The sequence below is a fragment of the Hyperolius riggenbachi genome, chromosome 10 (assembly GCF_040937935.1).
Source record: "Hyperolius riggenbachi isolate aHypRig1 chromosome 10, aHypRig1.pri, whole genome shotgun sequence".
In the NCBI taxonomy this organism is placed as follows: Eukaryota; Metazoa; Chordata; class Amphibia; order Anura; family Hyperoliidae; genus Hyperolius; species Hyperolius riggenbachi.
The window spans coordinates 234,281,101-234,299,397 of record NC_090655.1 but is presented as its reverse complement, the minus strand read 5'-3'; the positions used below and the strand labels follow the sequence as shown (position 1 = coordinate 234,299,397).

The following is an 18,297-nucleotide window of genomic DNA, read 5'->3' as shown; positions in this document are numbered from 1 at the left end:
CCAGGTCGGGCTCTTCTGCGCTCCAACGTGCGTCTCACGCCATCATCGGACGTCCTCCAGGCTGTACTGCGCAAGCGCAGTAGTTCTGCGCTTGCGCAGTACAGCTTGGAGGATGCCCGATGACGGGTGCGCCACCGGAGACGACATGGAGCCTGTGGAGCGGCATCGAGGGCAAGTCCTGCCTGCCTGCCACGGGCTGGAGGAAGCCCCAGGTAAGTGGATTAGTATTTTTTGTTTCCCGTGAACCCTCCCTTTAAGATAAGGAGCTTGATTCATGAACGATTACCATGCTAAGTAGCGTGGGTTAAACCAGTGAGCGCATTCTACGGTCAGCGTAGAGAGCGCTTAAGCTCCACATACGCCTTTGAAGTGCCACGTAATGGTATGCAGCGCGGCCTCTACCATATTATAGCTCACTGGTTTAACGTGGTAAACTTTCATGAATCAAGCTTCTGGAGAGATAAATCATGACTTAAGTTATTTAAGGAGAGAAAGTGAGAGTTAATAAGTAAAGAGATATAATTCAACAGAAAAGCTTTGTGAGTCACCCCCTTTAGCCCCCTCACCTCTTCCAGCCGTAAAAGCTTCTTGCTGACGTATTCAACAAGCTCCTTATGACATTAGAAAGAGACAGGCAATATGGCAAAAGAAAGAGTAGCATAGCGAGCGCTACGAACTTATGCCTGGTAATTGGCAACTCGTCCTGCCCTGAGCTCCTGCAGGTCCAATCACTTTTAAGGACATTATCCCGCACTAAGATTGGCCCAATAGGCTGCCTGTCACTTGACAGGAAACTTGACAGGCAGCCTATTGGGCCAATCAATCCTTTAAAGTGATTGGACTTGCAGGGGCTCAGGGCAGGACGAGTGGAGCTCTCATCATTGGCAATTAGCAGCCATACGTTTGTAGTGCTCGCTATGCTACTCTGATAAAGCATGGTAACTCTGATAAGGCATGTGTTACTCTGATAAGAAAAAACTAAAGTTTGCTTTCTTAAAACAAAAAGAATTTGCGATAATTCAGGTTGGAGTGAGCTTGAGATGTCTCCCAGAGCAACACTGCTGAATATATGCAAATTAACCATTGTACCCTTAGAAGCTAAACACACCTCCAGAACCGCTGGAATGCAATGATGTGTCAGGTTGTTAATTTGTACAGAGCCATAATAATCCAACATGCATACAGACTGTTTCGGATTGTTTGATCCTCATCAGTGCATGGCATGGATTAATTTGGCTCTATGCTGTAGGGTTTTGTAACACCGAGAGATGCCTTACTCTGATAAGGCACACTATTTGTTATAATTAACCATCTTAGCGGTATGGACGAGCTCAGCTCGTCCATCACCGCCGATGGCTGCCGCTCAGGCCCTGCTGGGCCGATTTTGTTCAAATAAAGAGCAGCACACGCAGCCGGCACTTTGCCAGCCGCGTGTGCTGCCCGATCGCCGCCGCTCTGCGGCGATTCGCCGCGAGCAGCGGCGAAAGAGGGTCCCCCCAGCCGCCTGAGCCCAGCGTAGCCGGAACAAAAAGTTCCGGCCAGCGCTAAGGGCTGGATCGGAGGCGGCTGACGTCAGGACGTCGGCTGACGTCCATGACGTCACTCCGCTCGTCGCTATGGCGACGATCTAAACAAAACAAGGAAGGCCGCTCATTGCGGCCTTCCTTGTTTATTCTGGGCGCCGGAGGCGATCGGAAGAACGCCTCCGGAGCGCCCTCTAGTGGGCTTTCATGCAGCCAACTTTCAGTTGGCTGCATGAAATAGTTTTTTTTAAATTTAAAAAAAACCCTCCCGCAGCCGCCCTGGCGATCTTAATAGAACGCCAGGGTGGTTAATCAACCCCGTTGTGCTTTGCATGATGCAGGTGTAATAATGTGTGTGAACTGCACACTGCACACATTATACCATGCTCCTTCATTCAAAGCCTGCATGCAACGAGTTAGAAAAATGCAATCCGTTACAATGCAGATCTGTGAACAGGCCCATAGAATTATATGGACAGTGAGTTCGGGATTATTCTGCAAGGCAGCTGAACAAATGTGAAAGGACCCTAAGGCTGGGGCCACACTTGTTAAAAAGCATGTTCAATTTTGTGCAATGTGAAATCACACACACACAATGCTTTTCAATGGAAACATGCGCGTTCAGTCGCAACTTTTGGCCACAATTTGTGTGCATTTTAAAAAAATGGATTCCCTGTCGCATAAAATTGCAGGGCGTGTACAATTCCCATAAACTGCTAGCAGACGCCGGTAGTGTGTGGTGGCAGACGCATGCACAAAAATGCACACAAAATATGGAAAAATTCCACGTAAAACCACCAGCATTTTACCTGGACACAAATGTGGCCTCTCCCTAACAGTTGTATAATGTAGCACTATTACAAACAAAAGGAATAGGAGATCTGAGCACCTTTACAGGTAAACTGTAACTAAAAATTAAACAGACACTAGAATACAATCTACAGTGTTTTTAATGTTTTACGTTTTTTTCTCACAATGATTGATACACAAAATAGTAATTTAAAAGTGAAACAGTAATGAAAGCATCACCCCCCCCCCCCTTCCCTCCCACCAACAGCAGAAAGCAAGGCAGTTAAGAGGTCCCTCCCCCTGTGTGGTTCTTTTGGTGCTGAAGGTTTCATCTTCAGTTACAACATTTCCTACTCTCTAGAACGGCAAAAGGCCCCTCACTCCCTCACACTGAGTGGTGGCTCTTCTGGTGTTTAAGAAGGTTTACTCTCCGACTAAATCCCATCCCACACTCTACACATGAGAAGGGTATATCACCAGTGTGGACCTTAAAATGCATATCAAGGATCCTTTTTTCCATAAAAGAATTCCCACACTCCATGCAAACATAGGGCTTCTCTCCAGTGTGGATTCTTTGGTGCAGGATGAGTTCCCCTTTTCTTCTGAAGGTCTTTTCACACTCGGAACATGGAAACGGCTTTTCCCCGGTGTGAATTCTCAGGTGTACTCTCAAGCAATAGTTTGATCTGAAGGATTTAGGGCACTCTGGACATGGAAATGACTTTGTTAGTAAGTGATCTCTTTGGTGTAGGATGAGCTCTTCAAATGACCTGAAGGATATCTCACACCGACAGCAGAAGACGGGACTCTCACTAGCGTGGTCCTTCTGGTGTCTCATGAGATGATCATTATTCTTGAAAAATTTTCCACACTCAAAACATAGAACTGGCGGTTCCACAAAATTTCGATTATTGGGAAGTGCAAAAAAACAAGGCATATTCATGTTAAGTCTATTAGGAAAAAAATATATTTTAGTACTAGAAGATTGCTCCAGATCAGGTGCATCTGCTGATCTATTTCCATTGCACATTAGGAGCTGAACATTTTGCATAGGGTGGTTCACGCCTGAAGAAAATTGTGCAAAGCTCTTATCTCCTCTTGTCTTCTTATCTGGAGGCAAAATATAATATCCCTCCGACTTAATCCCAGCATCTTGTACTCCTGCTGGAGAATACATCTTTAAGGCTGAAACAAATGTTAATGCTTACAGTCAGATATTTTTATTTTTACAAAATGTAGTGGTGAGAATTAGAAAAAAAAAGTATCAATGCTTCATTTATTGGACAATGGTGACTGTAGATAGAGCTATCATACGGTGCATAGTAATTTAACCTCATTTGTTGGGTCTATTATATTACAACTAGTGACCTTAGCCCGTTTAAAAATGGGCTAGGTCTGTCATTGCTCATATTAGCGCGCATGCCCGCACACGCCCATCACGCTCGCACCCGCCGCTTCTGGCTCCGTCCTCCCCTGCAAGCCTTCAGTGTCTCTGCATCTCCCCCTGCACATGCGCAGTGCAAAAAAGCACTGACACAGGGACAAAGCAGGATGCAGGGACACTTGCATATTATTATATAGGATGAAGACTGTAGATAGGCCAGTCATTTGGTACTATGATGCTATACTTAGTAATAAAGATGGGCCAGTATCTCCTCCTTATTTGTTGGTACTATGATGTTATACTGAGGAATGGAGATGGGCCTTTCATATGGTGTACACACTGTACAGTATCTCCTCATTTGTTGGTGCTATGATGTTATACTGAGGAATGGAGACGGGCCTTTCATATGGTGTACAGTATCCCCTCCTCATTTGTTGGTACTATGATGTTATACTGAGGAATGGACCTTTCATATGGTGTACAGTATCTCCTCCTCATTTGTTGGTACTATGATGTTATACTGAGGAATGGAGATGGGCCTTTCATATGGTGTACAGTATCTTATCCTCATTTTCTGGTATTATGATGTTAAACTGATGAATGGGGATGGGCCTCTCATATGGTGTACAGTATCTCCTCCTCATCTGTTGGTACTATGATGTTATACTGAGGAATGGAAATAGGCCTTTCATATGGTGTACAGTATCTCCTCCTCATTTGTTGGTACTATGATGTTATACTGAGGAATAGGGATGGACCTTTCATATGGTGTACAGTATCTCCTCCTCATTTGTTGGTACTATGATGTTATACTGAGGAATAGGGATGGACCTTTCATATGGTGTACAGTATATCCTCCTCATTTGTTGGTGCTATGATGTTATACTGGGGAATGGAGATGGACCTTTCATATGGTGTACAGTATCTCCCCCTCATTTGTTGGTACTATGATGTTATACTGAGGAATGGAAAGGGACCTTTCATATGGTGTACAGTATTCTATTCCTCATTTTTTGCTACTATGATATTATACTGAGGAAAAGTGATGGGCCATTCATATGGTGTACAGTATCTCCTCCTCATTTGTTGGTACTATGATGTTATACAGAGGAATAGAAATGGGCCATTCATATGGTGTACAGTATCTCCCCCTCATTTGTTGGATCTATGGTGTTATGCCGAGGAATGGAGATGGACCTTTCGTATGGTGTACAGTATCTCCTCCCCATGTGTTGGTTCTATGATGTTATACTGAGGAATGGAGATGGACCTTTCATATGGTGTACAGTATCTCCTCCCCATGTGTTGGTTCTATGATGTTATACTGAGGAATGGAGATGGACCTTTCGTATGGTGTACAGTATCTCCTCCCCATGTGTTGGTTCTATGATGTTATGCTGAGGAATGGAGATGGATCTTTCAAATGGTGTACAGTATCTCCACTTCATTTGTTGGTACTATGATGTTATACTGGGGAATGGAGATGGGCCTTTCATATGGTGTACAGTATCTCCCCCTCATTTGTTGGTACTATGATGTTATACTGAGGAATGGACATGGGCCTTTCATATGGTGTACAGTATCTCCTCCTCATTTGTTGGTACTATGATGTTATACTGAGGAATAGAGATGGGCCATTCATATGGTGTACAGTATCTCCCCCTCATTTGTTGGATCTATGGTGTTATGCCGAGGAATGGAGATGGACCTTTCGTATGGTGTACAGTATCTCCTCCCCATGTATTGGTTCTATGATGTTATACTGAGGAATGGAGATGGACCTTTCATATGGTGTACAGTATCTCCTCCCCATGTGTTGGTTCTATGATGTTATACTGAGGAATGGAGATGGACCTTTCATATGGCGTACAGTATATCCTCCTCATTTGTTGGTACTATGATGTCATACTGAGGAATAGAGATGGGCCATTCATATGGTGTACACTATCTCCCCCTCATTTGTTGGACCTATGATGTTATACTGAGGAATGGAGATGGGCCATTCATATGGTGTACAGTATCTCCCCCTCATTTGTTGGACCTATGATGTTATGCTGAGGAATGGAGATGGACCTTTCATATGGTGTACAGTATCTCCTCCCCATGTGTTGGTTCTATGATGTTATACTGAGGAATGGAGATGGACCTTTCATATGGTGTACAGTATCTCCTCCCCATGTGTTGGTTCTATGATGTTATACTGAGGAATGGAGATGGACCTTCCATATGGTGTACAGTATCGCCTCCTCATTTGTTGGTACTATGATGTTATACTGGGGAATGGAGATGGGCCTTCCATATGGTGTACAGTATCTCCTCCCCATGTGTTGGTTCTATGATGTTATACTGAGGAATGGAGATGGGCCTTTCATATGGTGTACAGTATCTCCTCCTCATTTGTTGGTAATATGATGTTATACTGGGGAATGGAGATGGGCCTTTCATATAGTGTACAGTATCTCCTCCCCATGTGTTGGTACTATGATGTTATACTGAGGAATGGAGATGGGCCTTTCATATGGTGTGCAGTATCTCCTCCTCATTTGTTGGTAATATAATGTTACACTGAGGAATGTAGATGGACCTTTTGTATGTATACTTATTTTGCTCAGATCAGATCATTAAATAACTAGAAAAAGCATTATACCCCCCAAAATTAGGTTTGCTGAAAACATAAAATTTCTTCTTTGCCTAGTGGTTACCTTGACTAATTTCCAGAGAGCAATCTTCCTCTTTAATTGTCCTCATCATCTCATCCTCCACCACACACTGCTGATCATCACCCCTCACGTATGCTTCTTCTTCTTCAACTTTAATATTCTTAATTAAGTCACCCTTCTCCATAGACTGCTGATCACTCCTCGCGTATGTCTCGTCTTCTTCTTCTTTTTTAATTGTCCTCATTATGTCTCCTTTCTCCATAAGCTGAAGATCATTCCTTACTTGTGATGTCTTCCTTTTATACGTTAGCTTAACGTGCAGAACCTAAACTAACAAATTGCACTCATAAAAATATCTCCATTCATGTCTATGTTTTTCAATCTATTTCAGAAAGTGTGCCTGATTGGACACATGTGAGATATGTAGAGAATTGGTTTTCAGTGCATACCCATATAAACTGTTTAGTGGTTGGAAATTTCCTGGTGATTATCAAAGATACTTACCATGATTACTGCACTTTTCTTACGTTCTGCCTGTCTGCAAACATCTACAAGTTGCATTGCTGCATACATTCTCCCAGTGTTTCACACTCCATAACGATTTCACCTGCTCTGCTTTCCTCACCCTATTCAGCTTCTCATGAACGGTTAGCTCTCCTGAAATCTCTCTCCCCCCAGCAGCTTAAAAACCTCACAAACATTTAAATCCCATTCACATTTTCTTACTCTCTCCCTCCTGCTCTTACTTGCAGCTGGTGATATTTCGCCTAACCTCGGGTCACAGCCTGCTGCCAAACAAGCATCCCCTGCTGACCTGCTTCACACACTTTACAGCCCTCTATCTACAAATAACCTCAACATCCATCCTCGCCCCAACCTTATTTCCATCCATCCCACCCACAAACACACGCTCCCCCTACCCTGTGGTCTTTGGAATTCCAGATCCTTCCGCAATAAACTTACAGCGGTCCATGACCTCTTCCTCTCCAAATCCTTCATCATCATCGCACTCACTGAGACATGGCTCACCCCCTCTGACTCTGCCACTGCCCTCTCCTACGGGGGGCTTCACCTCAGTCACACCCCTGACCAGACAACAGGACCGGGGGAGGGGTGGGTCTGCTCCTCTCCCCATCCTGCACCTTCTGTGTCCTCACTCCACCTCCCTCCCTACAATTCACATCATTTGAGGCCCACACTATCCGCCTCTACAATCCCCTCCCAGGCATTGTTGCGGTCTTATACCACCCTCTGGGCTCCACACCACAATTACTAGACAACTTTGGCTCCTGGCTCCCACACATCCTCTCCTATGACCTCCCCACTATCATCCTCGGGGATTTCAATATTCCCATCGATGAATCCCGCGACTCTGTCGCAACCCGGCTACTCACCATAGCCAACTCACTTGGCTTAGTACAACACATCAGCGCCCCAACCCACACTGCAGGTCACATTCTCGACCTTATATTCACTAAATCCACCACCATTGCAGACCTCGACATCGCACCATTTCCACCCTCAGAACATCACCTTCTCACCTTTAACTTCCTCACGGAAGGCACCTCCAACCTACCCGCCCACCCACCTGGTCGATGGCAGCGTGACCTACGCAAGCTCAACTCTAGCATTCTTGCTGACCCCCTCCATGCCCTCTCCTCCACTCTCCCCACCCTAACCTGTCCTAATCTTGCTGCAGCTCAGTATCGACCAACTCTCTCATCAGCCCTAGAGAAAGCTGCTCCACCAATATTACGCCGCAACCGCCCCACCTAACCCCCAGCCCTGGAGCACTACCCATACTCCCAACCTCCAGAGGGAAACACGTGCCACCTAACGGAAATGGAGGAAAACTCGACTTAACCAGGATTTCCTACAGTACAAGACTAACCTGCTGCAGTTCCACACTGCCCTTGCTCATGCAAAGCAGGAATACTTTAGCAAACTTATCGAAGCACAATCTTCCAATCCCCGGCGTCTTTTTGCCACTTTCAGCTCCCTGCTTAATCCCATCCCTCCACTCCACCCTCCGTTTCCTCCCTCACTGCCACAGATTTAGCCAACCACTTCACCAACAAAATTGTCTCCATCCGTCAGGAAATATCCAATCTTCAATCCTCACCACCCACCCCCTCCCAACCAACTCCTCCTCCACCCTATCCTCCCCTCACCTCCTTCACTCCTACTCCCACTGAGGAAGTCAACCAGCTACTGCAGACTTCCCATACCACTACCTCCCCCCTTGACCCCATCCCTTCTGATTTACTTCAGCCTCACTTCAGCCTCACTTCACGGATTTGGCCCCAGTCCTCACTACACTGTTTAACCTCTCCCTATCCACAGGCACCCTACCCTCAGACTTCAAGCAGGCCACAGTACTGCCCCTGCTCAAGAAACCCTCCCTCGACCCCTCGCTACCCTCCAACTACCACCCTATCTCCCTCCTCCCCTTTGCCTCAAAACTTCACAAACGCCTGTCCCAGTACCTCAATGCCAACTCACTGCTAGACCCACTGCAATCTGGATTTTGGCCCGCCCACTCAACCGAAACTGCCCTCACCAAAGTGGTCAATGACCTTGCCTTACCTAAAGCCGAAGGTAAATACTCCATTCTCCTCCTCCTTGGCCTTTCATCCTACCTCTCCAACCGCTCCTTCACAACCTCCTTCAATGAGTCCTCGTCCACCCCCAACCACCTCTCTCTGGTAGTCCCCCAAGGCTTGGTCCTTGGTTCCCTACTCTTCTCCCTATACACATCCTCCATTGGCAAGGTTATCTCCTCCATGGGTTTTAACTATCATCTGTTGTGATACGTTAGTGACATGCCTGTCTTTATGTATGGATATATGGGATTAATGTTCACGTATATATGTTAAATGTGTATTATACTCTGTCCAGTACTGGATGGGTTAAATTGGTTTAACACAGCAACTGGAGACGTTGCTGTATTTTGTCTGTCCTTGTGCAGAGTAAGAACAATGAATTGCTGTGCAATAAGTTACATTTCTTACATTTGCTCACATTCTTTATCCACAAAGCAACATTCACAAAGCAACATGTTCTTCTTGCCCTTGGGTAGAAGAAAAACATGTTTTGTCGCTTGATTGGCAACATGTGGTCTTTCTGCGCCTGCGCGCAGTGAGAGCATGTTCTGATCACGCTCTAAAATAGCAACATATGGTCTTTCTGCGCTTGCGCGGAATAAGATCATGTTGTGATCACGCGCTGAGGCAGCATCAGCAGCATGTGTTCTTTCTGCGCTTGCGCGGAATAGAAACATGTTCTGATTAGCTGCTTATGCGCTTGCGCGGTTATGACGATTCTGTCCGTTAAAGGCAGGGGGAAGACACTTTGACTTTGGGATCTTTCCAGATGATCAGCAGACGTGCTGTTCGTTTATGTTCCAGTTGTTTCCCCTTCCGAGGTCGCTGAGGTCCCCCGATCCTCCATGGGTGATGTCTACAACAGCTTGGTAACATGTTGATGCATACTTCTAATTACTCAAACTAACTATGATTCTGCAGGCTTAGATAATATTGTAACAGGATTGTAGAACTAAATAAACTATGTCTTTGAGCTTTATATACATGTTTTGCAGCAATTTTGTTTATTCCCATCTTTGAATGGTGAGCGAAGTTAGAGGGTTTAAAAACCCTATTTGCTTAGGCAAAACATCTGTATGCAGATGACACCCAAATCTACCTCCACACCCCTGACATATCGACCACTAACATGGAAAAGGTCTCCTCCTGCCTATCAGCCATCTCCTCCTGAATGTCCGCTAGGTTCCTGAAACTAAATCTAGACAAAACGGAGTTTATGATCTTCCCACCCCGGGCCATCCATGAATCTCCCAGATGTGCATGTCACTGTTAACCACACAACCATTCGCCCTACCACTCAAGCCCGCTGTCTGGTTGTCACCCTGGACTCCGCACTCTCCTTCACTGCCCACATCCAAAACCTCACAAAGTCCTGCAACTTCCACCTTCGTAACATCTGTAAAATTCACCCTTTTCTGACCTCTGCCACCACCAAACTCCTCATCCATTATTATTATTATTATTATTTATTGTATTTATAAAGCGCCAACATATTACGCAGCGCTGGACAATAAATATATACAATGATGACATACATAGGGTTATACACATAGAACAAAGTTATACATACAAATTGTACAAAATACATGATCATGCAATATGGGCTGGTTAGGTAGGCCCAGTAATACAAGTACAGGCTGTCATAGGACAGGAGCACATGATCCTGTAGATTACACTAGGGAGTGGAGGACCCTGCCAGAGGCTTACAATCTAAAGGGAGGGGTGGAAACACTAGGGGGGGCTGTTAAATATTCCTTAGAGAGTTACTGTGTGGTAGGAGGTGGGTAGGCCATCATAAAGAGGTGGGTTTTGAGGGCTTGCTTGAATGTGTTGAAAGAGGGAGCAAGTCTGATGGGTGGTGGAAGGGCATTCCAGAGGGTGGGGGCAGCTCTTGAGAAATCCTGCAGGCGGGCATGGGAGTGTGAAATGCGCGGGGTGGTGAGGCGAAGGTCGTTGGAGGAACGGAGGGGGCGACCTGGTGTATACTTGTGAACAAGCTGCGAGATGTAGGTAGGGCATGTTTTGTGCACAGATTTATACGCCAGGCATAGAATCTTAAAACTTATCCTGAGACGGATAGGGAGCCAGTGCAGGGATTCACAAAGGGGAGATGTGGATGCAGAGCGGTGCGAAGAATGGATGAGTCTTGCAGCCGCGTTCATCACTGATTGAAGGGGGGCAGTGCGTTTCAGGGGGAGGCCAGAAAGGAGTGAGTTACAGTAATCAAGGCGGGAGATGATGAGGGCATGGATGAGCAGTTTGGTCGTGTCCGGGGTTAAGAATGGGCGGATCTTGGAGATATTACGGAGGTGGAAATTGCAGGCTCTTGTGATGTTTTGGATGTGTGGGATGAAGGAGAGGTCAGAGTCCAAGGTGACACCCAGGCAGCGGGCCTGGGAGGTAGGGAGAATGGTTGTGTTGTCGATTGTGAGGTGGAGACCTGGGATGGGTGCAGCAGCATGGGGTGGAAGGATCAGGAGCTCAGTTTTGTCTAGGTTAAGCTTTAGGAACCTAGCTGACATCCAGGAGGAAATTGCTGAGAGACACGAGGAGACCTTGTTTATGGTGGTGGCTGAGAGATCGGGGGTATGGAGGTAAATCTGAGTGTCATCTGCATAAAGGTGGTAATTGAAGCCCAGGGAGGAGATAAGCTTGCCAATTGAGGAAGTGTATATGGAGAAAAGAAGGGGGCCTAGAACAGAGCCCTGGGGGACCCCAACTGAAAGGGGGGCAGGAGTTGAGGAGGAGCCATTGAAGGAAGTGGTGAAGGAGCGATTGGATAGGTAGGAGGAGATCGCCCTCATAATTTCCCACCTCGACTACTGCAATGCCCTTCTGTCTGGTCTCCCTATGACCAGAATAGCCCCACTGCAGTCCATCATGAATGTGGCAGCCAGAATTATCCACTCCTCCCATCGCTCCACCAGAGCGACTCCCCTCCGTGAATCCCTCCACTGGCTTCCTATCCAGTCCAGAATCAGATTCAAGATATTGGGCTCGATTCACAAAGCAGTGCTAATCCAGTTAGAGACTTTAGGCGTGATAACCATTTTATCATGCCTAAACTCAGTTTAGGCGTGATAAGTTTAGGCGTGATAAGTTTAGATTGCAAAGTCCCACGTGCAAAGCAGCGCCATTAAACTCTATGCGACGTTTTGCGCACCTGACTTTGCTAGCGCAAAACTTTTGATCAGCTGTGCACTGCAGTGCTAACCCAGTTGGTGCTATAGTTATCATGCCTAAACTTATCATGCCTAAACTGAATTTAGGCGTGATAAGGGGCTTTTCACCAGGGTGCTAACTGTTAGCACTGCTTTGTGAATCAAGCCTATTGTGTCTGACCTACAAATCTGTCCACAAAACCTGTCCAACCTACATTTCTGATCTTACTCAGAGGTACACACCTAGCCGCTCACTCCTTTCCTCCAATGAACTTCACCTGACCGCCCCCTGCATCACACAGTCCCATGCACGCCTCCAGGACTTCTCAAGAGCTGCTCCAACACTTTGGAACGCTCTACCTCCACCCATTAGGGCAGCCCCCTCCTTCAACATCTTCAAGAAGGCCCTCAAAACTCACCTTTTCTCTCTGGCCTACCACCCCTCACAATTGCTCTAAACCCACAACGGAACTCTGGTCCCTACCTTTCGTGTCTCTACCTCTCCTTCTAGATTGTAAGCCTTTGGGCAGGGTCCTCCTCCTTTTGTGTCCTACCCGATGCACCTCCATTACTGTGCACCCATGCTATGCACTTGAGTGAATCTCACTTGCCTAATCTCCATGCTCCATCCAATGACTGACTAAGACTTACCTTGTACTCATACTGTGCTGTGTGATCTGGTTTTCTTGTATTCCTGTATTGGCATATTGCTGTATGTCACCCTAAATATTGTCTGTAACCTAAATTAATGTTCAGTGCTGCGTAATATGTTGGCGCTTTATGAATACAATAAATAATAATAATAAATCAGTATAGTGAGGAAAGAGGTAAAAAACAGAGAGAAAAATAAAGCTACGTACACACATGCAAAAAACGTCATCTGAAACTACCTGTAACGACTGTATCATCGCTGATCGATATTGCTCGGGTATGAATAATGATCCTTCCTGTCAGATTCTTAAAGGACTTACGAGCCCAAATAGCGAAAAAAAGATAAGTACCTTAATCAGTTTTAAATGCACGGAGGACGCCGTCCGCGCCCTCCGTGCAGTTCCGCCAGGTCCCCGCAGTCTGATCGCCCCCCGTGCCGCTCCCGACCCCACGGACGGGGTCGGGCTCCTCTTCCTCTCCTAAGATGGCCGCCGGAGCCGGCCGCGGCTGCGCAGTCCGCATATGCGTTAGTGCGGCTGCGCAGCTCTAGGGCTCTCCCCCCCCCCCCGATCCACGCACAGTAGCGTGGATCGAAGGGGGAGGCCCTAGAGCTGTGCAGCCGCACTAACGCGTATGCGGACTGCGCAGCCGTGGCCGGCTCCGGTGGCCATCTTGGGAGAGGAAGGGAACCCGACCCCGTCCGTGGGGTCGGGAGCGGCACGGGGGGCGATCAGACTGCGGGGACCTGGCGGAACTGCACGGAGGGCGCGGACGGCGTCCTCCGTGCATTTAAAACTGATTAAGGTACTTATCTTTTTTTTCGCTATTTGGGCTCGTAAGTCATTTAACAACCCTCGATGCCCGAGCATGACCGATCTCAATGCTTTTAACAATCCACACTGACCTCAAGGCTAGAGATGTGTCTGTACAGTATTGTTCCGTAAATTGTCACCCAAGGAAGAAACCTGGAAGAGCTGGGCTGAGAAAGATACACAGAGACAGAAGCTTTACATCTGTGGACTGTGGTGGGGGAGTAAATTCACCTCAGGCTGTTGCGTTCTTTGTTATATTCTATTACTCCTTCCTTCAAAGGCAGAAGCATTGAAATGATGTGGGACACAATGGCCAGATACAAGGGTGAGTGTCCCAAGTTACAGTGCCTCAGGTATTGTACCTCAGGTATAGTACTCTAATTATGGTGTACATTGAGTCTAGTGCCACAGCTTATAGAACCTCAGTTACACTACCTCAAGTTATAGTACTCCATTCCTAAGGCTGCCAGTTATAGTATTCCAATGGTAGTGCTTTATAGCATCCCTTGTTACAGTGCATCAGCTATTGTGCCCAGATACAGTTATGCAGCCAAGCTAATAAGCCCTATACCCGCAATGAGAACACATCTGTATAGTAAATCGCTCTATAATTATCCCATTGTATACATGTATGATTTACAGCTGTATTCAGTTATATCATATTACCTCTTTTGCTGCCAGTTCCTGCAATGTCTCCTCTGTACTTCCTCTCCCAGTTCTCCTGTGACCCCCAACTTCCTGTCTGTAGGCTCCACCCTCCTCACTCAGCCCTCGTTCACTTCCTGTGTCTGCATTCCAATGACAATAACAAGTTGTGGAGAATATAAGAACGGCAGGTTACGTTGGATGACATTTTGGTCAATAAAGAAGCTCATACTGTATCTACATTGTGTCACCAGGGATATTTGGTGTAGAGAGGAGTCCTCCATGACGTCCAAAACAAAAATAAATGAAATTACTAAAATTAATGTTGTTACCTATTCTAAAATGATAATAATAATAACACTTTTATGTGTTACAATTTTATACATTTTATTTGTACTCATAATGTTACTTTTGTCACTGTAATCACCAATTCTGTATTTTGTTGCCAGTTTTGTATATTGGTGTACACCATTGCCTGTATTATGATGTACCCCTTGTTTGTTTCTCACTTTGTACGGCACCACGGAATATGTTGATGCTTTATAAATAATAATACTAATAAAAGTCACAAACTCCAGAGATATTTGCATGAACTGTGCTGATGGGTATAGTGGCAATACAGATACGCCATCCCCATACAAGGGCATAACAATCCTCCACTGTACAATACTGTGGTATTACTGTACTATCCCTGGCTCCATATGCTTCTCTAGGGGCCACTGCGCCAGTTCTGTTCAGAGGCAGAGCTTTTTTCTATCAAAGTATCCGGTTAGTCATTTCCAGAATTCCAGAGCTTCAGGCTGTGACCGTCTCAGATAGTACATTCCATGCTCCACCCCCTTGTGTTGTGCAAGCTGTGGTACAGACTCACCAACAGAGAACCCTGGTAAGTCACATAGTCTGGCTGCTTAAATATGGTTACATTTTCAAAACAGGATTTTGAGCTGCAAAAGCTTAATTGGATAAAAACTCTGGCTTATCTGCCAAACTGCTAGCAGGGCAGGAACTGGGAGCAACCAGGCCATGTATGGAAGGGCAGAAATGATGGGAGGCTGGGGGCAGGAATCATAGGTGACTGGGGAACAGGTCTAGCAGGGCAGGAATGATAGGTGACTGGGGGCAGGAATCATAAGTGACTGGGGGGCAGGAATAATGGGTGACTGGCAGGGCATGTCTAACAGAACCAGAATAATGGATAACCAGGGCAGGTTTAGAAGAGGTAGAATGCTGGATGACTGGAGGAAGGCATGTCTAACAGGGCAGGAATGATGGTTGACTTGGGGCAGGTCTAGAATTATATATGACTGGTGGACAGGTCTAGCAGGGCAGGTATGATGGGTGACTGGGGGAGCGTGGCTAGCAGAGCTGGAATGAGTGACTGCGGGTGGGGGGGGGACAGGTTTGGCAGGACCAGAATGATGGCTGAGCCGGGCAGGTCTAGCAGAGGTAGAATGATAGGAGACTCGGGAAGGTATGTCTAGCAGGGCAGGAACGATGGATGACTGGGGCAGGTCTAGCAGAGGTAGAATGATAGGTGACTCGGGGAAGGTATGTCTAGCAGGGCAGGAAAGATGGATGACTAGGGAAGGTCTAGCAGAGGTAACATGATGGCTGATTGGGGAGAGGCATGTCTAGCAAGGCAAGAAAGATGGATGACGGGGGCAGGTAAGGCACAAATAATTGGTGACATGACAAAGGCAATTCTAGCAGGGTAGGAATGATAGGTAACCAGGGAAGATCTAGCAGGCAAAGTCTATAGGAGGAGGGCTCATGGTCATGGGTGACCCAGGCAGGTCTAGCAGGGTGAAATTATAGTATTCAGGAGGTAATATATAGTAGATAAACTGATAGTTATTGATTTAGGTATTAGCTGTTTGAGGTGGGCAGTTTGAAGGAACCATGATGCATAAAGAAGAATGACAGTATATGGGGGTTGGTATGATTGTGGGTGTTGGAGCGAGAAGGGCTATGTAGAAGTGTGTGGGAAAGTTATAGAATGAGGGTTGCATGGCCAGTAAGGGTCCATTCACACTTGAGCAGGAATCGCGTGATTCCCTCTCACCGCAAACCACTAGCGGTTTTTAAAACCGCTTAGCACATGGTTTGCTATGGCAGTATTCTCACTGCCGTGATCGCAGGCATTTTGCGATTGGCGATAATCGCAAACGCGATACATGCAGCATTCCAGTGATTTTTCCGCTAGTGTTTTGCGATTTTAGATGTGAACGGGGCCTAATGACTGTTTAGGATTTTAAGTTTAACTATTTACCTAAATGTGTAGCATGATGGACATCATTTCTGTATTGCCCAGGGCTGTGGAGTCGATACAAAAATAATCCAACTCTGACTCCGCCTCCTCAGTTTATGAAACCACAGACTCTGACTCTGGGTACCCAAAATGGCTCAGTCTAATACTTACCAGGGCTGTGGATTTAGCACAAAAATCATCCAACTCTGACTCCCGACTCCGACTCCTCAGTTTTTGAAACCACAGACTCCAACTTCAGGTACCCAAAATTGCTCCCACTCTGACTCCTCGACTCCAACTGTGACTCCACAGCCCTGGTATTGCCTGTTGTTCCAGAGCCATGATTTCGAAACCAAGAGGACCATTCAGTTATTCACCAATGAAGGATAACAACAACCCCAAAAGACTTGCAAAACAGAACACGGAGTAGGGCCACAAAGAGCCAAATATAGGGGTTGATTCACTAAACAGTGCTATTGAATAGTGCTGTAGTGCTACATGAATTACATACATCATTGTTCGCGTAAAAATTTACACGCGCTAAAGTGATAGTGCGCATTAATTTGAGCGAGTAGAGGTTTACGCTCGTGATGTTAGCATTTGTCAGCTGTTTACCTATATAAGCTTTGCTCAACAGCACTTGCTTCAGAATAGTTTGAGACTGGGCAAGTAAGTGTTATTTGTTTGCATGTGTCCTTTACAACAGGGCTTCTCAACATGCGGTACGCGTACCCCTGGGGGTACGCCAGACCATTGCAGGGGGTACGCACAGTGGCTTGTAACCCATGCCAAAAAAATCTATTTATCTCCTGCTCAGCGCTGCTTTTTACAGCTCCCCTCCAGCTCTGTGCAATGTCCAGTGCTATACCTTAGTGATTAGATCACATAAAGTTCAATCAGAGGAGACAGGAACTATAGCAGCACCCCTACCAGGCAGAATGAGCTCGTCCACCAGTGACCCCACCTCAGGAATGTGGAGGAGGAGAAGAGAAGAGGAGAGAGATACACATTACCACGTGCTGCAATAACGGAGACAGACAGAGTGACAGCAGTGTGAGTTGAAGCTGCTGCTTATTTGTGTGCAGGGATGCTCCGGTAGTGCTTTTTATTACCCGCCCGGATTCGGATCCGGGTACCCAGATATCCGGATCCGGGTATCCGGATCCGACCTTGCGGATATCCGGATCCGATCCGGATATCCGACCAAATTACCCGTGGGTACCCGACCTATTCGGGTATCCGGATAGAAAACCCGGAAGTGCCCTTTAAATAGCTTTCAAATGGTTTTTAGGGTAAATGATGCGTGTAGCATCATGTTTTTTTTAAAGGGAAATACTAATTAATTATTTGGTGGACATAAAATGAAAGAAAAAAAAAAAAGCTGTCAATTAACATCGGGACTAGGTTCCAGACAGCGGTCGTGCAGCCCACATTGTGTCCAAAGTCCAATCGCACAACTGGGACATGACAGTTTTCAGCCCAGACACCTCCCAAAAAATGACACCGCAATTGTGTTTTGGATTGAATATAGGTGGCGGTATCAGCAGCAGTGGACTGTGGCACCGTGGAGGCCAGATTGGGGAGGTGAAGATTCTCCTGCGGCCTGAATGGGATGCTGCGGCTTTTCTCCCTGTGGCGGTTGGGGGTTGAGTGGTGCGGCTGGTGGTAGCGGCAGAAGGATGTGGTGGGTCCCGTATTCCACGGCCACTGTCTGCAATGCTGATCCTCCGTGCCAAACCCACCGACGCATCCTCCTCCTCAGAGTCAGAGCTTACAGTCACGGTCCTTCATCCCATCATCAACATCATACCCCCCCTCCTC

General features: G+C 46.5%; 1 protein-coding gene across 2 annotated transcripts in view; it reads right to left on the bottom strand.

The window, feature by feature from the left end:
- LOC137534858 (oocyte zinc finger protein XlCOF6.1-like) overlaps nucleotides 1-14,310 on the bottom strand; it is a 30,035-nt gene extending 15,725 nt beyond the window's left edge. The window contains exons 1-3 of one of the 2 annotated variants that reach the window (XM_068256530.1): nucleotides 14,250-14,306; nucleotides 6,399-6,686; nucleotides 2,597-3,497 (exon numbers count right to left, since the gene is read on the bottom strand). In XM_068256530.1, the coding sequence (XP_068112631.1) occupies nucleotides 2,698-3,497; nucleotides 6,399-6,618 (1,020 nt within the window). In that variant the 5' untranslated portion in view covers nucleotides 6,619-6,686; nucleotides 14,250-14,306 and the 3' untranslated portion in view covers nucleotides 2,597-2,697. Of the gene's footprint in view, nucleotides 1-2,596; nucleotides 3,498-6,398; nucleotides 6,687-14,249 lie in introns of those variants that run through there. The other variant, XM_068256531.1, reaches the window with a different exon arrangement.
- Between the last annotated feature and the right edge of the window lie 3,987 nt (nucleotides 14,311-18,297).